We start from the raw sequence: 26,882 nt of genomic DNA on the forward strand, positions 1-26,882 counted from the left end.
AGTTGACGGAACCCTCCAGCCTGGCCCCTTGTGTGAGAACGCCATTGTATAGAAGGTCAGACTGGTTTTATGGGGCAATCCGCCAAAGCTTGAACGTAACAGCTTTCGTTGCGTATTTAGGGGGCCTCATGATAATAGACCTTCAGATTTCGTTGGATACAAAAGGAGGAGAGCAAGAAGGCCTCATGGTCATTTTTGAAGATCAACTATCTATGAAGAACCATGTGGTCAAAACTTCATCCACTTGCATCACTATCATCAAATGGTTGCGAAAAATCATTTGGATGCTTCCATTGGACACTCAGAAAACTGTGGTCCAGGCCCTTATCACCTCGAGACTGGACTACGGGAACATCCTTCTTCTGGGAGCCAGTAAAGAGGTGACGCGTAAATTACAGACAGTCCAGAACATGGCTGTGCGACTCCTCTGTAAATTACCTAACATTTCCTCAACCTCCAATGCCCTTCGCTCCCTGCACTGGCTCCGAATTGAAAATCGGACAAAATTTAAGGCCCTTTGCATCATTCACAGAATAAATTCTGGTCTAGCTCCACCTTATCTCAACCCCTTGGCACAACTATACCATCCCCCTCGCAATTTACGATCTTCTAACCAACACTTACTTTCAGTTCCTAGAATTAAAAAAGCCAGAATGGGTGGCCGATCTTTTGCCTGGCTGGCCCCCTCACTCTGGAACTCTCTCCCCCATCAGACACGAACTGAATCCAACTACCTTAGGTTCCGCAGACAGGTAAAAACCTGGCTATTCAACATCTAATAGTTCTCTTCTGACTTTCCCCCCTCACCTTTTGGTTTTAGCGCCGGGAAACCTACGGGTAGCTGAGCGCTTTAGAAACTTAATTATAATAATAATAATAATAATAATAATAATAATAATAATAATAATGGTTCAACGATGATCTTAAGAAGTCCAAGAAACTCTGCCGCTCCCTTGAAAAGGCCTGGAAAAAAGACCCATCCACTAGCACCAAGGACGCCTTCAAAAACGCCACCCGCACTCACCACCAACTAATCCGAAAGGCCAAGAAAACAGCATTCAAGGATCGACTTGACAACAACGCCCACAACAGCAAGGAACTTTTCAACATCGTCAAAGAATTTTCCAACCCCTCGGCCAACTCCAACGACATCACCCCCTCTCAAGCCCTCTGCGACTCCCTAGCCTCATTCTTCCACGACAAGATTGCAGACATCCACAACAGCTTCGACAACCAACCCGGAGACCAACCCACCCAACCATTTGCTGAACATTCTCCCCCCGTGAACACCCTCAACGACTGGAACCCAATCTCCACTGAGGACACCATCCGCCTGATGAATTCCATCCACTCAGGATCCCCCACAGACCCTTGTCCTCATCACATCTTCAACAAAGCAGACTCCGTCATAGCACCGCACCTCCGAGACGTCATCAACTGCTCCTTCAACTCCGCCACCTTCCCGGAAAATTGGAAACACGCTGAACTCACCGCCCTTCTGAAAAAACCCACAGCGGACCCCACCGAACTCAAAAATTACCGCCCCATTTCGCTCCTTCCATTCCCGGCCAAAGTCATCGAGAAAGCCGTCAACAACCAGCTCGCCGCTTTCCTCGAAGCCAACAAATCCCTCGACTCCTCACAATCTGCTTTCCGAGCAAAACACAGCACTGAGACCGCCCTCATCGCAGCAACAGACGACATTCGAACTCTATTGGACAATGGAGACACAGTCGCCCTCATCCTCCTCGACCTCTCTGCAGCATTCGACACAGTCTGCCACAGCACCCTGTTACAACGCCTCAATAACATCGGAATACAAGGAAACGCACTTGAATGGATCACCTCATTCCTCTCCGGAAGAACCCAGAGAGTCCGCCTCCCACCATTCAAGTCCGAGGCCACTGAAGTCATCTGCGGCGTACCTCAAGGATCCTCACTCAGCCCCACCCTCTTCAACGTTTACATGAGCCCCCTCGCGGCCATCGCCCGCCAACACAACCTCAACATCATCTCTTACGCGGATGACACTCAACTTATCCTTTCTCTCACCAATGACCCCAGCACCGCCAAAACTAACCTACACGAAGGAATGAAAGAAGTTGCCGAATGGATGAAACAAAGCCGTCTGAAACTGAACTCAGACAAAACAGAAGTCCTCATCTTAGGTACATCCCCCTCTGCATGGGACGACTCCTGGTGGCCGGAAGCCCTTGGAAAAGCACCCATCCCGACAGACCACGCACGGAACCTAGGCGTCATCCTGGATTCTTCACTCTCAATGAACAGACAAGTCAGCGCCATATCCTCATCCTGCTTCAACATTCTTCGCATGCTCAGAAAAACATTTCGCCGGATCCCCACCGAAACAAGGAAAACAGTCACCCATGCTCTAGTCACGAGCCGACTGGACTACGGAAACACCCTCTACGCAGGTACTACCGCTAAACTCCAGAAGAAACTCCAACGAATCCAAAACGCCTCAGCCAGGATCATATTAGACATCCCGCGCAACGAACACATCTCCGGTCACCTGAAAGACCTCCACTGGCTACCCGTCAATAAGAGAATCACTTTCCGACTGCTAACCCACGCACACAAGTCACTCTACGACATCGGACCAGAATGCCTCAACTCATGACTGTCCTTCTACACCCCCTCACGCCAACTACGTTCTTCCAACCAAGCCCTCGCCACTGTACCTCGCATCAACAGGACCACCATGGGAGGCAGATCCTTCTCATACCTGGCTGCTAAAACATGGAACTCACTCCCCGCTTACCTTCGCCTCACCCAGAACCACCTAGCATTCAGAAAACAACTTAAAACGTGGATATTTGACAAGTAATCCTCCTCCCCTTTCTAAGCGCCTTGAGACCCTCTGGGTAGGTAGTGCGCTATATAAATTCTCTGACTTGACTTGACTTGACATATTTGACAAGTAATCCTCCTCCCCTTTCTAAGCGCCTTGAGACCCTCTGGGTAGGTAGTGCGCTATATAAATTCTCTGACTTGACTTGACTTGACTTGACTGCAGACCTGAAAACCGATGAGCAAGACTGACTTCTCATCAACCCCACCAGGCATGTCTGCTGCACCTGAACTTTGGCGAGAAACCGATTTGTCCTGCCTGTGCAGACCTCAAGAAACCGAAGGGCTGTCAGTGCTTCGCAAATTGCCCAAGGAACTCTCATGGAGTAGAGAAGCTACTCCCCTGCAGCCGCAGGCCCAAAGAAACAAGTTCCGGTATACTGACCTGCCGCCTATGGGGACTACCATCGCAGCAACCATCCAGAAAGAGGTAGCAGTGCTCATACAGGCCACATCTATCCTCCCATCTAAGTGTGAGGAAGCCAGGAACGATCAGAACCTTACAGTACAAATCCCTGGGGGACCTGGCCCTGGCAGGAGCCAAGGCTTGTTGTGCCCAGCCCAGACACCCACACCGAGGAAGATGATATGCACATCAAAGGACTTCAGAGACAGTGAGACCCACATCAAGAGTGGCCTAGCTGTCCTGTTTGTTTCTCTTCTGCAAAACAAAGACTGAGACGTGAGTCTGTGACCACCGCCACCCGATGGCTAAAATCACCTAAGCACCTGCGCTCCAGGACCTGAGTCCAAGGGAGGTGAAGGTGCCAACTGGGTCCCCAGACCCACAAGAGCCAAGCCTATGCCTGGATTTGCCCAGACTGGACCGCCAATCGCCACCTGCAGCATCTTTCTACGGGCCTCCTCCAACCATGAGACACTCCTACACCGGAATCTGTCACCAATGCACACTAGCCCCACAACCCAACAAAAAGTGAACCACAGGTGTACCCTTTGTGCCTGACGATCTCAAGGGTTGAGCCCCTCTGTGGGTTCCCCCGGACTGGTGTCCTCATCCCTGCTTGCAACCTCTTTGTATTCGGAGTGTTATACTATTGAAGTGAATGAGACACCTGACGTCGTGACACACCTCTGCACCTGGACGCCCTAAAGCCACCTGAGGTGACCTGTTGGTGTGGCCTTGGACCTTGCCCCATACTCACCTCAAGTCCAGAAGAACAGTCCCGTAAGTTGCTGGCAAGTGACCGGATGCAATACATGCTTTTCTCCATAGGATAACCTTGTTGGTCCAGACAATGCAGCGTTTATTTCTGAAAACTGTAAAAATTCTTAACTGGAAAAGTACTTACCAGAGTCCGATGATCTTGATATATAAATTTATATAAAAGTAAGTGTTACTTTTATAAATTGGTGTCAGATTTTTTTTATTGAGTGTGTTTCATTTACTGCCTTTGTGTGTTATAAATGCTTAGCACTGCCCTCTAATATGCCTTACTGCTCGCCCACACTACCACAAAAGAAAGCATTTGGATTGTAATTTGTGCATCTGTGATTCCTTTGGGGTTTACCTGGACACTGCACAATGTGCCTCATTTGGGTGCACTATACAGAGAGCCAGCTTCCTACAGCTTGTCTGACAGGTCAGTGTGTGGACCATTTTTTCAGCTGTTTGCCGGCCTGTTTTATGGTCTGATGGGCCGATTTCATGTTTCGCCGGAGACAGCAGACAGACACTGTCGATGAAATCTATTGTTAACTAAAAAAAAAGCCCACCCATTACTTACCATTAGTTGGCTTTGATGACACTCGTTTCCTTGCTTTCGATTGGCTAGCACCACCTGCTTCTTCCTCCTGGGGCTTCATTATTGTCTCTGTGGTAGAGCAAGAACTTCGTACAGGATCCTGCGTCTCTCCACTGGTCGCAGGCTCTTACAGGTACTTTGGTTTTACTTTTTGAGAAACAGTCTATAAGAGTCTGCATGCCTGCAGTCTGTCTCCCTCACCCAGCCCACAGGGGCGGCCTTAGGCATGTGCAAGCATGCACCTGCACAGGGCCACCAAACCCCAGGGGCCGCCACGTTAATATATATCCTTAATATTATAATTCTCTGAGGATGGATGCATATTTGCGTGGCAGCCACTGGCAGGTATTTGGTGGCCTCCGGCTCTGTTCCACTTCCAAACACCCTGACCCCCCCCCCCCTCCTATTCACTGGCCTCTGTGCTCCGCCCGGACCCCTCTTCCGGGGCCCCCTACCTACGCTACCTGCCAAGGGCCAACATGAGGCTAGAGCCGCCCCTGCAGCCCATCTCCCTCATTTTGCTAGTCCCCCGCTGTCCATTGTGTGCTACTCCCTACCTTCCATCCTGCACCTCCTTCGTGTTGCTTGATCCCCTGCCCTCCTCCCAAAGTTCCATGATGGTGCTCATCCCGCACACCCCTCGCGTTTCTTCCCTCACCCTCCCCCCACTGTCTGTTGTTGCTGCTCCGCCATCCCCCTCACCTCCCTTGTTTTGCCTCCACCGCTATGTCCGTTGTTGATGCGCTTCCCTCCCCCGCCTGCCCCTACCATGTGTTTTTTCCCCCTCTGCCCTCATCCCGCTGTTGCCGCTCCTCCCTCCTCCGATCACCCCGCTCGTGTGGCTTGGTCCTTACGCTTTTTAATTTTTACATATCGCACTGCACTGCTGTGGAATATGGCTTAAAGAAAAAAGAACAATGGCGCAATCAACGTTGGCCAGTGCTTTCCAAACTTTTTAGAACCACAAACTACTTTTTAGTATGACACTTTGCTTTAATAGACGAGAGTCAAGTGGTTTTTTGATGTAACGAAAGCATTGTAAGGCAAGCACGCTGTCATATACAGACAGCACATTTTCTATTGATTAGGCAACTAGTTTTGCACAAACATCCAGCTTTACTGATAAAATAGATACAATTTATAATGCATGGACATTGGGTTTCAGTCGATATTTGTCATTTGTGCATCTGCGAGAAAAGAGGCTTGATTAGTTTTGATCCTAATAACTCATTGGTTCCATCACTTCAGAATTACAAAAACGGTGCTTCATTTGTGCTTTCCTAACCTCTTAATGTGTACAGTCCATTTACGGATATTTACATTTTGATGTGTGTTACAAAAAATGGCCTTGTACAGTCTCTTCTTTCACACTCCCTGTACCCCACCAAGATTGTCACATAATTCCCTTTAATTTTCTTTCTATAGCTGCAAAGTGAGCGGAGTTTGTAAACACCAATCTGTGTTAAAACAGTAAGCAGCAGCTTGTCAGAAGACATAGCCTGACATTTGGCCTCTGTCTTTGAAGCACAGAAAATGTGACAAGATAAATACAGAATTCAAATGCATCTTTATTTCTTGCTTGGCGTTTCACAACTCACCAAAAATCAGTTCTTGACCCAGAACCCACAGTTTGGGAAACATTGCTTTACGCCATGCTGCACAGCAGCTTGCGACGCTGTGCAACATGGCTTAAAGTAAAGAAAGCACTATGACATGGTCAACAATGAACGCATCATAGTGTTTCTTTATTTTAATGCCATGTCGTCTTTAAAAAACACATTGACAAAGCCAATAGGGTAACATAGGCTACACCTACTGACTTTGCCAATGCTTGTTTACTGTTGATTTCCCTACTACCACAAAGCTTGCCAGTAACAAGCATAATGCACGCAGTCTTCCATAACTTGCAAAAGGCATATAGAGCATGTCTTTATTAGTTTAAAATAACTGCGATTTGCAACCAAAGGCCACATTTTTAGCTGCATGATTCGTTAACCACTTTTATTTTGGTGCCTGGGCACATTTTCTGTCCCAACTCGCCTCCGATTGTACACAGCCCATGAGATTGGACGAGTATGTACATTTTTTCGCCCTCCAAGACCATGATTTTTGTCTTTCGCAAAAGCTGCAGTTTCCTGGTTTCCTTCGCCTTGGCCCCTGCGGTTTTCCTTGCACATGGTGGACATATACCCCAGTCGACCGGGCCAAGCCAAATACAGCCTGCGTGTGCGATTCACGCAGCTTTCACGTGTGTGGAAAACGGATGCAGACATGCCCTTTGTAAGTGGACCTGTTTCAGAGCTTTTCTAAGCACAGCAGCACTGCCAAGGTATATAACACTAACTCCTTTCTGCCAAGACTATTTTCGCAGAACCTTTTTAGTACTAATAAGGGACGTATCCAGCATAAATTGTCACTAAAGTCATGATTTCAAGCGAATGTCGAAAAATAGAACACACTTCTCAAAATTCATCAAGTTGCAGTTTCCATAGACCTTGCAAATAATATTTTCAGCTTCCTTTGATCCACAGCCCTTTTGGAACACCTGGAATTCCACATTAGGACCACCGTTTCGGTCATGTTATGTGTGTTGTGGTCACCCACAGGCAGTTTAAGCCCACGCAGGCCAGACCCACAAGTAACAACCAATGACAGGGAAGGAAAGCCTCAGTTGAAGCTACATCAACAGGGACACCCTGAGCAGCCGGGCCCATGGAGAAAGGAAGGAAAATGCTGCCGTGGGAGTTGTAAAAAGGGCATACATACCTCGACTTCCAAGAGTCTGGGCGCCTGTGGTCACTTAGGAGGGATGAGATAAGGGAGAGTCAAGGCGCATGTAGTCACTGGGGAGAAAGAGGAGGGTCCTGGAACCTGTGGTCACTGGTGAGAGATGAGATAAGGGAGAATTGGGCACACGTGGTCACTGGGGAGGAGGAGAGTTCCAGAACCTGTAGTCTCCGGGGAGAAATGAGATATGGGAGATTCTGGGCGCATGTGGTTACTGGGGAGAGTAAGGACTATGTGGTCCCTTGGGAGAATCCAGCGCTTGTAGTCACTCAGAAGAGATGAGATAAAGGAGTCTGGGTGCCTGTGGTCACTGGGGAACAGAGTTGGGGTATAAGTGGTCACTGGGGATAGTCCAGGCGCATGTGGTCACTGGCTGGAGATGAGATAAGGGAGAGTCCGGGCACTTGGGGTCACCTGTGAGAAGGGGTAGAGTCTGGGTGCATGTGGTCCCTGGGGAGAAAGTAGATAAGGGAGAGCCCAGTACCTTGTGGTCCCTGAGGAGGAGGAGATTCCAGGGGCTTGTGGTCACTGTGGGAGAGATGATATAAGGGAGAGACCAGGTGCATGTGGTCACTGGGGAGAGATGAGAAAGGAGTCTAGGTGCATACGGTCACTGGGGAATTGGGGGAGGGTCTGGGTGCATGAGGTCATTCGGGAGGTGAGGCATTCAAGCGCTTGTGGTCCCTGCGATAAGAGAGAGTCCTGGAGCTTGTGGTCACTGGGGAGAAGGGGGAGAGACGGGTGCATGAGGTCATTGGGGAGAGATGAGATAAGGAAGAGTTTGGGCGCTTTTGGTCACACAGGAGAGATGAGATAAGGAAGAGTCCGCATACTTGTGGTCACAGGGAAGAAGGGGGAGGGACGGGCGCATGTGGTCACTGGGGAGAAATGAAATATGGAGAATGGGCGCATGTGGTCACTAGAGAGAGATGAGATAAGGGATAGTCGGGCAGATGTGGTCACTGGAGAGAAGAGTCCTGAAGCTTGTGGTCACTGAGGAGAGAAGATATAAGGGAGAGTCCGCGAACATGGAGCATGTGGTCACTGGGGGTTGAAGTTATTAGGGAGAATCTGGGTGCACGTGGTACCTTGGGCAAAAAGAGAAAAGGGAGAGACCGGGCGCATTTGGTGAGTGGGGAGAAGGAGGAGAGTCCGGGAACCTGTGGTCAGTGGGGAGAGATGAGAAGGGAGAGTACGGGCGCTTCTGGTCTCTGTGGAGATATGATAAGGGAGAGTCCGGGCACTTGTGGTCTCTGGGGCGAGATGAGGTACGGGAGAGTACGGGCGATTGTGGTCACTCAGGAGATGGAAGCAGTCCAGGAGCATGTGGTTACTGGGGTGAGATGAGATAAGGGAGAGTCGGGGAGCTTGTGCTCACTGGTAAGGAGAGTTGAGTCGCATGTGGCGATTAGGGAGAAATGAGATAAAGGAGAGTCTAGGTGCATATGGAAACTGGGGAATTGGGGGAGGGTCGGGGTGCATGTGGTCATTCGGGAGATGGAGCAGTTCAGGTGCTTGTGGTCACTAGGGAGCTGGGGGAGTCTAGGCGAATAGGGTGAGATAAGATCACAGAAAGTTCAGTGTGCATGTGGTCACTGCAGATGGGGGAGTCTGGTTGCATGCGGTCACTGGGGAGATGCGGCGCATGTGGTCACTGGGGAGAGTACAGGAGCATGAGGTCACTGGGGAGAGAGGAGATCAGAGAGAGTCTGGTCACATGTAATCACTGAGGAGAGATTACAGAGGGTCCAGGTGGTCACTGGGAAGTATCAGGGAGAGTCAGAGCGCACATGGTCACTAAGGAGAGTCTGGGAACATGTGGTTTCTAGGGACATATGCGATCAGGGAGAGACAAGGCATACATGGCACTGGGGGCAAAATGGGAAAAGTATGAGGACTGGTTAAAGGCATAGCCGAGATGGCTGTAGATAGAAATGGGGCATACAGGAGAGATGTGCAATATATGGGCTGAGGGGTGCAATGAAACACACATGGCAGCATGGTGAGGCGGGCACAAAGGCACTGGTAAAAAGCATAGCAGGGATGGCAAAGCAGAGCTGTGACATAAGGGCATCAGAGAGAGATGGGTGACACAGACTAAGGGGTACAATGAGGCACGCATGGGCACCTGAGCGAGATGAAAAGCACATGGGCTAAGGGGTGAACTGAAGAACACTTGGGCACTGGAGTGAGATGGGAAACACATGGGCTAAGGGGTGATATAAAACATACATGGGCACCAGAGCGTGATGGGAAGCACATGGGCTAAAGGGCGCAATAAAGCATGCATGGGCACCGGAATTAGATGGGAAACTCATGGTAACTGGGTGGAGATGGTGCACACATGGGCTCTAAGAAACAAAGAGCAACCCATGGGTACAAATGGGCACCGAAGAGATATGTGGCACACTGCAATAAACAAAAACCCCAAAGTTAACCTGAGCACATGTAAAAAGGAACCAGTGGCGAAGTTCTTTCAGTCAGAGCGTAAATTTACAGAACCTCCCAGCGTCGCCCTTTGTGAGTCCGGTTTACAACACCCCATAATGTACAAATCGGATAAAGCTGGGACCCAAGTGTACAATGGCTGTATCATTCATTGAATATTTCACAAACGTACGTTGGAGAAGGTCTGCCGACTTGGGGGGCTGTGAGAAGCAGGCGGTGGGCACGCTGAGGTTGTTGATCAAATGTAGAATGAGGCGAGGAGGGAACCTGTAAGGGAGAGAGACATGTTAAGAATTTAAGAGTTAGCTGATAGAACCCAGAAGAGAGCTAGAGCTGCTGCCAAGGAAAAGAGATTTAACTATTGGATTCTAGAACTCCGAATAGAGCAGTCACTCCTGCCAAGGAAAAGAGACATTTTAGGTATGTATTAAGAGCTGAAGCAACCCAGCAGAGACAAAGAACTCTCCTGACCCCACACATCATTATCTTGAGAATTCGAATTTTCTAACTTTTGTTGAGTGGAGATGAGGCAGTGGCCCATGGAATGACTATAAAACATTTCAGACAGTGAGCTGCCATACAGGGGTGTGGGCAGTATCTAGGTCCTTGTCTGCATCAATGCCATAGCTTTAGGGAATCTGCACTTACAGGCTATGGGTAAGAGAAAGTACTGTTGTGCTGTGGGCTCCGATATGCTTAAACAAAATGCAGGAGTAACCACTAAGGGTACTTAATACCTATACATTAGTATGGTATTGAGGCTCTGATATGCTCCCTTGAGGCCTAAAAAGGACAAACTATGGTAAACAGTGAAATTTTGGATCACCTTTGGTAGCCTGGCTCAATAGCAAGGGCCTACCCCAGAGAAATGTATGAGGTGATATTAGGTCAAAGGTTCAAAATAAATAGCCAGAAAGTTGTAATTGTATTTATATCGTGCTTACTACCCCTTATGAAGCATCACAGTGCTTTTCCGCAACTAGCATGCTGCTCTGGAACCCAAAACGATTCATGGCACATTAGTATAGGAAAATAGAAATGCAAGTAATGAGAGTCTGTTAAATGTATTGAATAGGATAAAGGAGGTATAGAAGAGGAAAGAGTCTAGAAAATGTTATTTGACAGTTCATAGTAATAAGATGAGGTTTGGAATGAGTAAAAATGAGAGAGAGTAGGGAAGAGTCTCTAGAAAGGGATTAGGGAGATCACAGTAGTAAAATGAGGGCTGGGATGAGTCAAAGAAGGGATACATGATGGAAGTATTTAGAAAGAAGGTTAATTGGAGATCATAGTAGTTAAAGGAGGTTTTGGGTAAGCCGAAGTAGGAAGAGTCTACAAAGGCTTATTTTGGAGATCATAGAAGTAGAATGGGGTTTGAGATGAGTCAGAGAGTGGAGGTAGATGACATATTGAGAGAGGTATAGTGGGAGACAGAGTACTGCATTTGATAGAGTGAACGTTTTTTCAATGTATTCTTTCTTCTACAGTAGGAGTAAAGTAATAAATGTATAGATACAAGACTACATGAAAAGGGTATCCATGTATAAGGAAGATAAAATATTGAGATTTAAAGCAGTATTGTATAAACACAGACCTTCAAGCTAATTTGTGTATTTTTATGTCACTTTATTTAAAATAAAAAAATTGGAGAAAAAAAACTGATATGAAAGCAAAAACTTTTTTTTTAAAAGACTGGAGAAAGTCCCAAAATCAGACATCACAAGTTCAATTCCTTACTAAACGACTTATGGTAGTTTTGAAAAGGGCAGGCTTTTCTCAAGTCCAAGGTCATGTCTTTGCTGGAATGATGTACTTAGAACCACTCACTTTTCAAAACTCTGTAAATGTGTTTCCCATTCAACTGGGCCCCATTACATCAGTATAGCATGAGACTGTGCATTTAATCAACAAAAAGTACAAAATTACTTTATGAAAACACACGTTCAACCACCCCTAAAATGCTAAAATAGAAAGGATTGGTCATTGCGTTTTAAAATCGCCAGAGTTTTAAATCGCTAGAGTAATGAAACATCCTCTTTACAGGCTTTCATCACATTTTTCAGTCCTTTAATGATCCAGATTTCTGTCTTCATTACTGTCAAAACTGCCACTATAAATTAGAGCCACAATTCTGCAAACGGACAGCAATTTATGAATACGTTGATTATGGATTCTCGATTGAGTGGGCCAGTCGTGCCGAAGAGATGGCCCGAGTGGAGAATTTGGCTACTGCATTTCCCTCACATAAGTCGTACGAGGCGATCACAGACTGAAGAGCTTGGGTGTATGCCTTATGATTTCTGTAGAAACAACAGTTGTTGGCACAGGTATCAGGGTGAGAATCCCAGAAATCTGTCCCACAGCAGCACAGCGGTGGCAATTCAATATTGTGCTGCTGGATCTTCTCTCTCGTCTGAGCTCTTAAGGCATCAATATATCGACTGTTTTCTTTGTTTTTCCGTTTTTTGTCTTGGGTAACTTTCCACTGTCGCTCTTCCTCTTTAAGCTGTGCTACTACTTTGCTTTCACTCTCCCCAGAATGGGTGTCTTGCAGTTTGGCAAGGGTCCTGATCCCCTGCTCCTCTGCATGCCGATGAAGCTCCTTTTCTATCTTAATCTTAGCTATTCTCTTTTCATGTCGTTTTTGCCTGCAAATTTCCTTTACCTGCTCCCGCTCAATGTCCATAAAAAGTCGTCTGTACATCAAGTACTGATATTCACGTTGTTTTTTGTTATCTTCTAGATCTGTGCTTGGTCGCAGTACAAGTGCGGCCCGATAATCAGTGCTGAATGCTGGTGCTGGGCCTGTGGGGTAGGGTTTTTTCAACAATCGATTACAAATCTGTACAGGCTCTGCTCTACTTTGACAACCATCCTCCTTCCCCATCTGGCTTTTAAACAAAATCTGGTTGTGCAATTCAGCTGGCAGGTCATGATGTCCTTCCACAACGTCCTCCTCCTGACATATGCGATCTGGTGAAGTGCGAGACACGGGTTTATCTCTGGTTGGAGAAACCTTCCAGATCCCACCAGGAAGCTCTGATGGGCTTTCTCCTTCGTGCACAGTCTTACAGGCCACCAGGCTGCGCCGCACATGCTTCATGGTTTTGCTGAGAGCTCTGGCTTGCTGCTGGAATACTTCCCTGCCATCTTGGCCGCCCTCTTCATCTGCACCTTCCTCCATGTGGCCCCCAAGCTGCTGTGCATTCACCCACTGGGCCCCAGGACTGCAGATGGCCAGATCCGCATTATTTCGGTACAGACACGTGTTCCTCTTGGGGGTCAGGTGCCCAGCAGCCTCTGAGGACTGCTGCACGACCGCCCCTTCCTTCTGGGCCGCTGCATAGGACCTCAGCAGCTGCTGCTCCTTCCTCAGCCGTGCCTGCTGGTTCACCCTGAGCTTCACCTCGCTCTGGAACCGCCTCAGCCGCTCCTGCTTCTCCTTCTCCTGCTTGTTGAGTTCCTCCTCCACGTACAGCGCGGAGAGCACGGCCCGGCTCTCTCCTTCGTCGTCCCAGCCGCTCTCCACCCAGGCCCCGACGGGCTTCACGGCCTGGGTGCGCCCCGCCAGGACCTGCTGGTTCACCACCAGCGGCAGGGCGCGGGGCTTCACCTCTGGGGCCCCCTGGAAGCCATGACAGCCGACGTGTCTGTCTGGTCCGGGGGACATTTTCAGTTCCAGACCGGAACGAACGCTCCAAAACCGGAAACGGACTCTTCAAACCACGCCGCACTACCATGCGTGTCACCATGGCAGCACGCACGGCGCACGCACGGCGTCCTGGAGTCGTTGGTGGGAGAACAAACGCAAAGGGTCACGACTAATCAGATCATACGGTGTGAGGCTGATCACCATGGCAGCACGCACAGCGCACGCACGCTATGCGTAGTGGGAGAACTATTGCGAAATGGTAACCAGTCAGATCATACGGTGTGAGGCTGATCACCATAGCAACACGCACAGCGTCCTGCATTCATAGGTGGGAAAACTACCGCGAAATGGTCACCAATCAGCTCATATAGTCTTGAGACTGATTATTTAGAGTACTGCGTATCAATTTTGGTAATTTTCCCCATTAAGTTGCTTACAATGCCTTAGTGTATGTGCTTTTTATACCAATCTGAAGTAATCATCCTGTTCTTGATTGTTCAGAAATAGCATTTATACTTATATGCAAAAAATATTACCTATAAATACAAATATATTTGCTTATAGTTACACTTGAAAGTCTGAATTTATTAAATGCAACTTAATTCTACACATATTACCTTCCTTATACGTACCTTTCATGTACTTGTGTATCTTTAAATTTATTAATCTACTTCTAATTCAGCATGTCTAATGCACTACCCTATTATCTCACCCTATACCTCTCTCAAAATATCCTCTACCTCCACTCTCCGACTCATCCTAAACTCCATTATGTGGTGTGCGCTCTAGTCTATGAGCGTGTACGCGATGACGCGTCACGCCATAGACTGGAGCGGAAGGCGCGCGCATGCGCAGCAGAGGGAGATTGAAGGCGCGAACGGGGAAAACGACAGTTGGCGACCGGAGCTTATAGCGAACAGACGCTCGGCGCCCTATGCTCATGATTACTTTTGTTAATGAACAATAAAGCAGTTCTTCACCATACTGAGGCTCAGTGCAGTGAGTTTGGGGGCAAGAAAGGAACATTACATTGGCGACGAGGGTGGTACCACGAACACCATCGAGCACAGTGGACAGGAGCAAGCACCCTCCAACAGCCCCACACCAGCCAGAGGGACAGAACAGCAACCAGCACGAGCAGAGGGCGTGGCAGCAGCGCAGCAGCAACAGAAAAGCCAGACTACTGCATAGGCATCCAGGTCAGTGCTGCCCAACAGAACAGAGCCTACAGCCAGCACCCTGGCAACCAAAGGCATCACCCCCAAGCCAGAGGAAGGGGCGCAGGCAGACAACCCCACGCAAGCCATAAGGGACAGTACCCCAGGTAGTCCCAGGAGTCAAGGTGACGCGGCAGGGAGTGCAGGAGCTTCCAGGGTGCCAGACCAGCCCGGTGCCCAGGCGATAGACCCCAGGGGGGAAGCCAGGATGGCGAATCAAGCCTCAGCTCTGATGGCCCCCATTCCATTCCTGCCCAGACCGGGGGAACCTCAGTTAAAATGGGAGGATTGGAAGGAATACTTTCAAAATTACATTGAGGCACTGGAGGACGAGAATGGGGAGGAGTACACCCCGGCGAGGAAAAAGAGACTGTTACTCCATAATTTAGGCCCAGAAGGGGTAAGAGTGTTCAAGAACTTGGTGCCCAAGGAGAGGGCTGCGACGGAGACAGATGTCTTCAAAAATGCACTAGAAGACTTGGACAGCCATTTCCGCCCAGCAGTCTGTGTCTCCATAGACCGTTACAATTTCCAACAGAGGAAACAAGAGGCAGGTGAATCCATTGACGACTACGTGGCTGCGCTCCGACGACTGGCCATCACGTGCAAGTATGGTGCCCTACAGGATGAATACATAAAAGACCAGATTGTTATGCACACCACTAGCAGGGCCGTGCAGGACAAGCTATGGGCGCAGAACGAAACCTCGCTCAAGGAAGTCGTGGCAATGGTGAAAAAGGCCGAAATGTCTAAACGCGGCGCAGATGCGGCCAAAAGGGAAGGCACGCAGAGACAGATGATTAACAAAATAGATGAAGCCTCACAGCTCAGTAATCAAAAGGCGACGTATGGAGAACTGAGGAAGGGTACAAAATGGACAGGGAAACAGACGGTCCGCCCCAGCACAGGCAATAAGTTCTCATGTTATAGATGTGGTAGCACGGCGCATTCCGCTCAAGATAAACGCTGCCCCGCGTTCCGCGCCAGATGCGCGTTCTGCGGCCTGGTCGGCCATTTTGAAAAAGTATGCCGCAAGAAGGGGAAGAAATCCACGGTCAAGTGTGTCGAATCTGCCAATGCGGAAATCAGTGAGGAAGACGACCTAGAAGAGGGTGATATGGTGCTGTGTATTGAAGACCAGGTGCTGGAGGTGTCAGGGAAGCGAAGAGATAAGCCGCGCACGGACATGCTCATAGGTGGAGTGAAGGTACACGTGGCCGTCGACTCAGGATCTCCCTGGACCATCGTACAAAGATCCATATGGGACGAAGACTTCGCACCAGTAGTGGGACCTGACCTACTGCCACCGGACATCAAACCCATCTCGTACACTGAGAATGCCATTCCCCTGGTGGGGTGCCGAGACTTCACATTTGAATTCAGAGGGAGGTCGGCCACATGCACCCTGTACGTTGCTGAGAAGGGCCCATCGGTGCTTGGATGGAGAGACGCAGGAGATCTGGGAATCATACTCAACCCAGGCGGGAGAGAACAAATACTGTTAACAGACGAGTGGCCCCTCACGAAAGAAGAGGACTGGAAATCTGCATACCCCAAAGTTTTCGAGGGTACGGTCGGTAAACTGGACAAATTCGTCCACAAAATGGTCCTCAAGGAGGGAGCAGTACCAGTAGTACACAAAGTCAGGAATATACCCATGTCCACTAGTGGAGCGGTGCAACAAGAACTTCTCAGGCTGGAGGAGCAAGGCATCATAGAGCCGGTGGACAGTTCGGAGTGGCTATCCCCCTTGGTGGTAGTCAAGAAACCTAATGGAAAGGTTCGTCTCTGTGTGGACCTCCGAGAGCTCAATAAAAACCTCGTCGTGGAGAAATTTCCCCTTCCCAGGATCGAGGAGATGCTGGCAAAGACGAAAGGTGTTACCCATTTCTCCACCATAGACCTCACGTCGGCGTACTATCAAATTGAGCTGCATCCCTTGAGCAGGAAGTACACCTCCTTCATTACGCCCTTCGGGTGCTACCAGTTCTGGAGGATGCCCTTTGGTCTAGCATCTGCAGCGGCCGTATTTCAGAAGCTGATGCACCGGTTGTTCAAGGACATCTCAGGGGTGCAGTACTTCCAGGATGACATTCTGGTGATGGGTGCCACCAAGGGAGATCACGACAGGAAGCTACACAGAGTCCTAGGAGTGCTGCAAAGCAAGGGACTAACTGCAGAATGGAGCAAATGTAAGATTGGGACTCACTCGGTAACGTACTTGGGCCACGAAATCGGCACACATGGTATTTCACCCAAGGAACAAAACGTGAAAGCCATCAGGAATGCCAAAGCTCCGAGTACCAAGGAGGAAGTGCGGTCATTCCTCGGAATGGCTGAGTATTACAGCAAGTTCGTGAGGCACTTTGCCACCAGAACATACAGAATGAGGCAACTCATCAGAGACAAGGCAAAGTTTGATTGGGACTCGGAAGCGCAATCTGAATTTGACACGATAAAGGATAGCATCAGCCAAGCTGTTCCGCTGCAAGGGTACGTCCCCACTGGCAAGACCATAGTGACGACGGATGCAAGCGACAAGGGCTTAGGGGCAGTCTTGGCACAGGAGAGGGAAGATGGATCCATCGAAACCATCAGCTTTGCCTCCCGCGCGCTGTCCCCGACGGAACAAAGGTACAGCGTCATTGAAAAAGAGATGCTGGCGGTCACTTGGGCCATGGGCAAGTTTCGGCAGTTCATTTGGGGTACGAGATTCAAGCTTCAAACAGATCACAAACCCCTGATTAAAGTCCTGACGTCCTCGGGCCATGACACGGCGACCCCGAGAATTGCGAAAATGACATTAAAGCTACTTGATTACACCTATGACGTGGAGTACCTGCCGGGAACGCAAAACAGGGTTGCAGATTACCTCAGTCGGGCTGCGGCGATGGAGGATGCGCCGGAGGAGGCCCCGGACAAAGAGGAGATGGTGGCCAGCATGGAGGACCATGAGACGACGATAAGCTGTCAGGAATGGGCGGCTGCATATGAGCAAGATGCGGAGAAGGTAGAGATAAAAAGACATCTGACGTCTGGATGGCCGGACAAAAAGAAGCTCAAGGAAGGAGTGCAGAGGTTCTACGAGATGAGAGAGGAACTGTCCCTGAGCGATTCGGGAATTTTCCTATACAGAGGAGAAAGGGTAGTGCCACCGGAAACACTGATACCCAGGTTGTTGAAACAACTGCATGAAGGACACCTGGGCATCGTAAAGACCAAAGCACGAGTCAAGCAGATGTATTGGTGGCCAGGCATGGATGTCCACATAGAAAGACAAGTGAGGGAGTGTGGGCAATGCCAAGGAGCGGACAAGGTGCTACGACCACTCAGACCAGCCTTGGGAAAGTTTGACACCCCACAAAGCCCCTGGGAGAACGTGGCCATTGACATACTGGGGCCCGTCCTGGACAGCAGAGGTGTGAACAAATATTTATGTGTGGTGATAGATAAGTATTCCAAATGGCCTGAAGTGGACAAATTTCTGACATCAGTGTTCTTAAGAGAAGGCATACCCAAATCCATTCTCAGTGACAATGGACCCCAATTTGTGTCGGACAAGTGGATTCGATTTATGAGGAGGAACGGGATTGAGTCAAGACACACGGCTGTCTATCACCCAGCATGCAACGGCCAAGTGGAGCGGTTTAACCGCGTGCTAATGGGATCCATACAGGCAGCCATCTCACAGGGAAAAGACTGGGAGACCGAAGTGATGAGCATGCTGTGGGCCTACAGGATCACCCCCACGGTGGTGGGGTACAGTCCATTCCAAGTGCTAAGAGGACGACATCCGTTCACCCGGGACAATGTAGTGTGGAGAGAAAAGACCATCACAAGCAAGTGGTCCCCTGCAGTGGTCCAGCACAACCTGGAGAAGGCCCAGAAGATTTACGCGGCACACTATGACAAACGACGCAACGCAAAGGAAAAAGAGTTGGAAGAAGGAGAATGGGTCAGGGTCAAACTCCCTACCATACAAAAGAAAGGTGAAAGCAAGTTTAGCCAGCCCTTACAGGTCAAGGAGGTGCGAGGCAGGGCGGCTCTCCTCAGCGACGGCAAAGTGTGGTCCCAAGACCGCATGGCCAGAGTCAACAAAATAATAGTGTGGCCCAAGTCCGAGGAGGAGGAGATACAGGAGCAGTCCCAAGAATCAAGACCTCTACTGGGACACAATGCCCAAGACCTGTGGGATGGTGAAGGAGATGACAGAGAAGTGGAAACTCCCAACACAGAGTCTACCGACAGAGAAGGTACACCGGCCGGTGTAGCACAGAGAGACGGTGAGGAATCACGAGGAGAGAGAGAGGTGGAAGAGAACAGGCCGGTAAGACACACCCGAAGCGGCAGGTCAGTTACTGTGCCCTCTCGATATAGAGACTTTGAAATGAGTGGACACTAGTCATATGCACTGATACTGCCCAGGTGCCCTCCAGAGACTTAGACCTTGGGACTGAGGGACACCTAGTGAGTTTGGGGCGAATGTTATCTTGTCACTGTTAAAGGGGGGAGATATGTGGTGTGCGCTCTAGTCTATGAGCGTGTACGCGATGACGCGTCACGCCATAGACTGGAGCGGAAGGCGCGCGCATGCGCAGCAGAGGGAGATTGAAGGCGCGAACGGGGAAAACGACAGTTGGCGACCGGAGCTTATAGCGAACAGACGCTCGGCGCCCTATGCTCATGATTACTTTTGTTAATGAACAATAAAGCAGTTCTTCACCATACTGAGGCTCAGTGCAGTGAGTTTGGGGGCAAGGAAGGAACATTACACATTCTACAACTACGATCCCCAAAGTAACCCTTTCTAGACACTTCCCTCCTCTACCCCTCCTTGCGCCATCTCAAACCTCTTTTAATATACAGATCTCTCAAACAGGTCTTTCTAAACCCTTCCCTCTGACTCTTCCCAAACCTTTTTTACTGCTATGATCTCCAAAAAAACACTTTCTATACCCTTCCTCTTCTATCCCTCCACTATCCTTTTCAAACTAACTAACAGACTCACAAGTCTGGGGCAGTGCTTTAAATGGGAAATTAGAAGTGCCGGTACTCACTAATTAGACTGGGTAGGTATTTAGGGGCGTGTATAGGGGCGTGTCTGGGGGCGTGTCTTGAACCAGGAATTTAATAATAGGCACATAAGTAAACTGTAACCCAAATGCTCCGATTGTCATGTAAAGCGCTTAAATGCCCATGGGCCAAATTCGCGCAAAATCAAACTGCCTCCTTACATAAGAGGCATGGCAAGCATCAGCTTCTATGTCATACGTGCAGAGCCTCATTTTTAGGTCTCGCCTGTCGATGCGCATGCGCATCGAGCAAGCGAGACTATGGTGGCTTATCCACTCTTTATCCAACTTGCAAGGAATCGTGGCGATTCCTTGCAGTGCACGAGAAATTTAAGCTCAATGCGCATGCGCATTGAGCTTAAAAGCGCGTGCACATGCCCCCAGCCGCCTGCCTTGCCTACTCTCCCAGCTGGTGCCGCTCCACCCCCTGCGGCATCAAAGGCTTTCACGGCCGGCCGGCCATGCTTTCAGTTTCACGACCGGCCGGCCGTGTGAAGTACATTTCAAAGCCCGCTCTCCCTGCTCCGCCCCCTGCTCCGGCCGAGACGCATTTCTCCTCCCTCCTCCCCCCTCCTGGGTCAGGTTACCCTGCTTTCTCTTTCGCTTTTTTTTCACCCGGTGACATTGTTGCCTTTAGCCCTTCCCTCACCTCCTCAAGCCGTTACTCGTTGCCTCTTACTCTCTCTGTATTTTGTTCCAATATTCATTTATTCTTCATTCAGGTTTCCGCAATACGGACAATACTTGTTTTGTTTTTGGGAACCCGGTAGAAAACGGTGAAACATTTTGGATGTAAGTTTCCTTCATTTTTTTTACTGCGGTTGCCATTTGCGGCACGCAATGAGGATTGTACACAGTGGTGAAGGTTCACTCGTATCTATTATTTCCATTTAGCACCACAGACTATGTACCTTTGACTATTTTTCTCATTATATGAACACTACCGATATGGTGTAACTTGATGTGCAATGGGAATGTGTTAAACAGACAATAGTGCCAGTAAGGCACACTCCACCCCGCCGGAGCCTCGCATCACTCTGCAGTCTCTGCCTCGCGCCCGCCATTGCCCCCTCCCCTTCAAGGGGACTGAGCACGTGCTCTCATTATCTCACCTCCCTTTATAATTAATTTACGGTCTTTGCAACTCCCCAGCCATATGTTGCTTTGTTTTCGCTGCTTCTTTGTTGTTGTGTCGCCACACATCCGCCTCTCACCGCACCGACGCCACTCACCCTCACTCACCCTCAACCCCTCACCCTCAACCCCTCACCCTCACTCACCCTCACTCACCCTCACCCTCACTCACCCTCACCCTCACTCACCCTCAACCCCTCAAACTCACCCTCACTCACCCTCACTCACCCTCAACCCCTCACCCCCTCACCCTCAACCCCTCACTCACTCTCACTCACCCTCAACCCCTCAGCCTCACCCTCACTCACCCTCACTCACCCTCAACCCCTCACCCTCACTCACCCTCAACCCCTCACCCTCACTCACCCTCACCCTCACTCACCCTCAACCCCTCACCCTCACTCACCCTCAACCCCTCACCCTCACTCACCCTCACCCTCACTCACCCTCAACCCCTCACCCTCACTCACCCTCAACCCCTCACCCTCACTCACCCTCAACCCCTCCCCCTCAACCCCTCACCCTCACTCACCCTCACTCACCCTCACTCACTCACCCTCAACCCCTCACCCTCACCCTCAACCCCTCACCCTCAACCCCTCACCCTCACTCGCCCTCACCCTCACTCACCCTCAACCCCTCACCCTCACTCACCCTCAACCCCTCACCCTCACTCACCCTCAACCCCTCACCCTCAACCCCTCACCCTCACTCACCCTCAACCCCTCACCCTCACTCACCCTCAACCCCTCACCCTCACTCACTCACCCTCAACCCCTCACCCTCAACCCCTCACCCTCAACCCCTCACCCTCAACCCCTCACCCTCACTCACCCTCACCCTCACTCACCCTCAACCCCTCACCCTCACTCACCCTCACCCTCACTCACCCTCACCCTCACTCACCCTCAACCCCTCAAACTCACCCTCACTCACCCTCAACCCCTCACCCACCCTCACCCTCACTCACCCTGACCATCACTCACCCTCAACCCCTCACTCACCCTCAACCCCTCACTCACCCTCACTCTCACTCATCCTCACTCACCCTCAACCCCTCACCCTCACTCACCCTCACTCACCCTCACTCACCCTCAACCCCTCACCCTCACTCACCCTCACCCTCACTCACCCTCAACCCCTCACCCTCAACCCCTCACCCTCAACCCCTCACTCACCCTCACTCTCACTCATCCTCACTCACACTCAACCCCTCACCCTCACTCACCCTCACCCTCACTCACCCTCAACCCCTCACCCTCACTCACTCACCCTCGACCCCTCACCCTCAACCCCTCACTCTCACTCAACCACCCTCAACCTCACTCACCCTCAACCCCTCACCCTCACTCACCCTCAACCCCTCACCCTCACTCACTCACCCTCAACCCCTCACCCTCAAACCCTCACCCTCACTCACCCACCCTCAACCCCTCACCCTCACTCACCCTCAACCCCTCACCCTCACTCACTCACCCTCACTCACCCTCAACCCCTCCCCCTCGACCCCTCCCCCTCAACCCCTCACCCTCAAACCCTCACTCACCCTCAACCCCTCACCCTCAACCCCTCACTCACCCTCACTCTCACTCATCCTCACTCACCCTCAACCCCTCACCCTCACTCACCCTCACTCACCCTCAACCCCTCACCCTCACTCACTCACCCTCAACCCCTCACCCTCAACCCCTCACTCACCCTCACTCTCACTCACCCTCACTCAGCCTCAACTACTCCCCCTCACCCTCACTCGCCCAAAACCCCTCACCCTCACTCACCCTCACCCTCACTCACCCTCAACACCTCACTCACCCTCACCCTCACTCACCCTCACCCTCACTCACCCTCAACACCTCACCCTCAACCTCAACCCCTCACCCTCACTCACCCTCACTCACCCTCACTCTCACTCACCCTCAACCCCTCACCCTCACTCACCCTCACTCACCCTCACTCACCCTCACTCACCCTCACCCTCACTCACCCTCACTCACCCTCACCCTCACTCACCCTCACCCTCACACAGTGCAATAGTTCTCAGACCATTTCAGTTAGAGCTTTTAGAAATGTTTATGGCTTTTTTTATTTGTAATACTTTAGCATTGGCTACAGGAAACAAAAATGCTAAACATTTACAAAAAATAACCATAAACAATTCTAAAAGCACTAACTCTAATGGTGCGAGACCTATTGCATTTCCAATGCTTGTTGACAGTTTGATATTGTGCGAATTTGGGCCATGGGCATTTAAGCGATTTACATACAATCAGAACATCTGCATTAAAGCGTACTTTTTTAAGACCCCTGTAAGGGAGTTGTCCAGAACCACAGGATGATGAGCGGACGTTGGAATTCGACCCTGGTTCTTCAGTTCCACTCTCGGCACCTCTGAACATATCCTCATTCTTGTCGCAATGCCAATGAGAAACAGAGCCACAACTAAAGTCACATTTCAGGAGGGTGGGCGGGCTAGTTCTTTCAGAAGTAGGCAGCGAGATTCAGGGACTCTAAGAAGGGGTGAGAAACAACAAAGCCTCATAAAAAAGCAATCGGTCTTTTAAAGACCTGTGAAGTAGTGGGGTGCGGCTGTGTGCGCGCCCCGTAAGCTGTCTCATCCCCGGGCTGCCACACGACGGGGGAGAGGGAGTGGGGTGTCTGAAGCCCTTTGATCCTAATGAGCTTGCTCGCCTGATGAGAACCTAACACTGCAGTGCAGGAGCACCACCGCGCAGAAAAACACAGGCTGCCTGGCTGTTGCCAGCCGGAGCAGCACCTCAACAAGCACCATCTGTTGCACCTACCCGTACTTCAGGGCCTGAGCCCTGCTGCTTTATGGAGTACCGGTACTCTTCTTGAGGCGAAAATAAGTTCCGGTACTCAGTACCAGTAAATCCCGGCCCATTTAAAGCACTGGTCTGGGGAGAGGATGTGGTCCGTCGGTTAGACTGCCGACTTTGGTGCTGGAAACCAGGGTTCGAGCCTCAGGGTTGTGTCCACATCCTGTGATTCTGGACAACTCACTTAATCTCCCTATGCCTGAATGTGTAATGTAAATACAGTGCTCATGTAAAGTGCTCCAATACCTTCTGGTCGAGTTTGTGCGATTTAAATATGCAAAAAAAAATCCACTGCTCAAATTAATTTCATATTTCCCTTTACTGATTCATCACTAAGGCTTTTTGGGTTCCGGAGTAGCGTGCTACTCATCGAAAAACACTTTGCCGCCTCATCTGGGGTAGTAAGCGCTATATAAATGCAGTTACAATTACAGTGTCTGATGTTTTAACACACTGGAAAAAAAATGAGCACCACAAGAACTTCAAAAACCTAGCAGTAATTTACTTCCAAACTTTAAGCACAGAGCAGACATACAGAGTAGTATGAAGGACAACGACAATGAGGGACTTTCGGTGCTGACTCCACCCTACGGATGGGAAATCAGCCACACACAGAAGACCTTCCATAATCAAATAGTTAATTAGGTGTTACATGAAATGTGATTGGTAGCCTAGCTTGAGGTGGGCTGTAGGCAGCCATACCCTTCCCACCAGCAAAAGACTAGCACATTATGGCTGGCACATTATGGCTGGCCTTCAAGAAAAGCATCAAGTCCCCACCATTATGTTTACCCCCTGGCGCCAGATCTCCTGAAAATCAACAATAAAGATTTAGAGCTTCAGGACACTTTTGGTGTTTGACAGGATAGCATCCCGTGTCAGAGCTCTCGAGCTCTTACGTGGCACGTGTGAGCAGGTCATCCAGTTCTCGTTTTTACTTTGCATTCTGGTACTTGAAAACAACCTGGGTTCACCCATTAAAGCCAGATCTTTCTGTTTTACTAATGCTAGTGTATAACTGTGTCACAGCCCTACACAGAGGTACTCAAGTGGGGGCTACAAACACTGTCAGGAACCTTGATTCGGGGATTCTGGGGAATCAGAATGGAGTAGAAACAATAATACTGAGGCTCGTTATGTCGCAACAACACGAGTCCTTACATTGCCCGGTAAAATGGCTGGACCTCAATGGAACTACACGCCCCATGAGTCAGAGCGGTTTCAGGAGCATAAGTGACTTCATCGAGAAGGCAGGGTAGAGCCCATCTATAAAGGCATTTCCGCATTATGGTACCACACACTACCGATTATTTGTTTTGAAGCAGCAGTCAGAGTTTTGCAGTAGCGCGGTGCAGTGGCGGTAGGGTTTTTTTAAGCATTAACCATAGTTCTGCATGTGTGCTGTATGAAGGTGGTCTGTTCTGCCAGGAGTGTGACACGGTCACCATACTTTTTGTGCAACTGTGTGTGCTGTGGATCAGGAATGCAGTTCCTTTCTGCTTTAAGAGATCATTTCTTTCTTTCCGTTGGTGAGTCCTGTGTTTCCCTGCAGCCTTGTGAGGAGGAAATGAAGAGCTCTTAGCTTTGAGCACATGATTCTTTTCAACCCATTTTGATTGTTATCTGAAGAGGATCATTACGCTGTGATTTCATCAGTATTTATTTGGATATATTACGTTTCAGAAGATGTTTGTTTAAAGGGAGACTAGTGCCACATGCACAGATCCTTCAGATTGGAAGGCAACAGATATGGGTTTTAGTATTTGTTGAATAACATAACTTTGTGGCTTTGGCATTTTCAACAATTCCTTTTCTTTTCCCATTGATAAGAATATGCAATGCATTGATAGTCAAAGGAGCAGTGATGTAGCTAGCCCTTTGGCCTCTCGTTGCGGCCTTTGCGTTTGCCGCCACCGAGGGCCGCAGTGTAGACGGGTCGGGTGGGGCAGGGGGACAGGGGTGATTGCCACCCCAAGACAGCAGGTAAGGTGTGGGAGGAGGTCGGGCCGCCCCCAAAACTCGTGCTGCCTGGGGCAGTCTGGCGGACTGCTCCCACCTCCTTGCTACGTCACTGGGAAGGAGTGGTAAAATTCTGCTTGCTTTGTTTTGCCACCTTAACAAGGTTTTCCATGATATTTCCTGGGTAATCTCTTACCCTGTGACGCGAGGCGGGTGGTATGTTATGGTAGGTGCTTGAACCGTATTATATAACAATATCATTATTGTCTGAGGGTTAAAAAAAGGTAACAAGAATCCTTTATCTCATGTTCTTCCAGAGAAGCATCACAATTGACATTGTGAAAGCCCACAGCCCACGTATGTCCTCAGTGATCTTCACAAGAAGCTGGACACTTGATTTTTATTGTTTTCTTTCAGGTACTATCTATTGGTATAAACATAATATATTTGTTCTGCTAGAAATACAAACCACTGATCCTGTATTTTGTTTTTCTCTATAGATCGCCCACCCAACTGCCCCCCTCCCCCCTTCCTTCTCCTCGCTGGATCACCTCAATACTCTACACTATCATAGCATACAGACTTGAGGCTATCGAGAGGTGGACCATTCTGAGCACTCGATAAGCTACTACACTGAATCTTAAGTGTTCCAGCAAGTGTCATGCGAGTCTTCCTTGAAACCTTACAAAAGATTTCTGCAGTAAAAATATAAAACAACAAGCATAGACAATGCCAATAAGTCTTGGTACCGAAACCTACTGGCTGTTTTAATGTTTTTTTTCTTTAGATATCCAACACAAATGTGAGTATGTCCACAGCTGCCATCTCTGTTTTAAAACATTACTAAATGCACTAAAAGATGACTTCCGCGGATGTGCATGCACACGCTGCGGCCATTTTTGAATGCATTCTAAATGTTGTAAGAAATGCTGTTCAAAGATGGCCACAGTGGACATGTATGCTTTCAAGCAGCCATCTGGACGACAAAACGTTTTTTTAAAAAGGAGTTCAGAAGCAGGAGTATGCGTGGTGAGGGATGAAAGGATGTGGAAGAGAGGAGGACTTGGGGTGGATGAGCAAAGGGAGAGAAGGAGAGAAAATAGTCCCCCCCAGGCACTGCAAAGCAAGGTCTGATGTCAGCA

At 49.5% G+C, this 26,882-nt stretch overlaps 2 protein-coding genes across 2 annotated transcripts in view; both read right to left on the minus strand.

Moving 5' to 3' along the window:
• LOC147669095 (organic solute transporter subunit alpha-like) overlaps positions 1-26,882 on the minus strand; it is an 83,388-nt gene that overhangs the window by 44,289 nt on the left and 12,217 nt on the right. Inside the window, exon 2 of the mRNA XM_086948231.1 lies at positions 10,042-10,136. Coding sequence (XP_086804357.1) covers positions 10,042-10,136 — 95 coding nt within the window. The remainder of the gene's footprint in view (positions 1-10,041; positions 10,137-26,882) is intronic.
• Positions 11,475-13,559, minus strand: LOC147669096 (uncharacterized). The gene has a single exon (XM_086948230.1). The coding sequence runs from the start codon at positions 13,537-13,539 to the stop codon at positions 12,034-12,036; it is 1,506 nt and encodes a 501-aa protein (XP_086804356.1). The 5' UTR covers positions 13,540-13,559; the 3' UTR covers positions 11,475-12,033.

The sequence above is a fragment of the Lissotriton vulgaris genome, unplaced genomic scaffold, assembly GCF_964263255.1.
Source record: "Lissotriton vulgaris unplaced genomic scaffold, aLisVul1.2 SCAFFOLD_3332, whole genome shotgun sequence".
NCBI lineage: Eukaryota > Metazoa > Chordata > Amphibia > Caudata > Salamandridae > Lissotriton > Lissotriton vulgaris.

Bases quoted from the DNA above. Each gene is read 5' to 3' on its own strand.
- LOC147669096 (XM_086948230.1), bottom strand. From the start codon at position 13,539: ATGTCCCCCGGACCAGACAGACACGTCGGCTGTCATGGCTTCCAGGGG.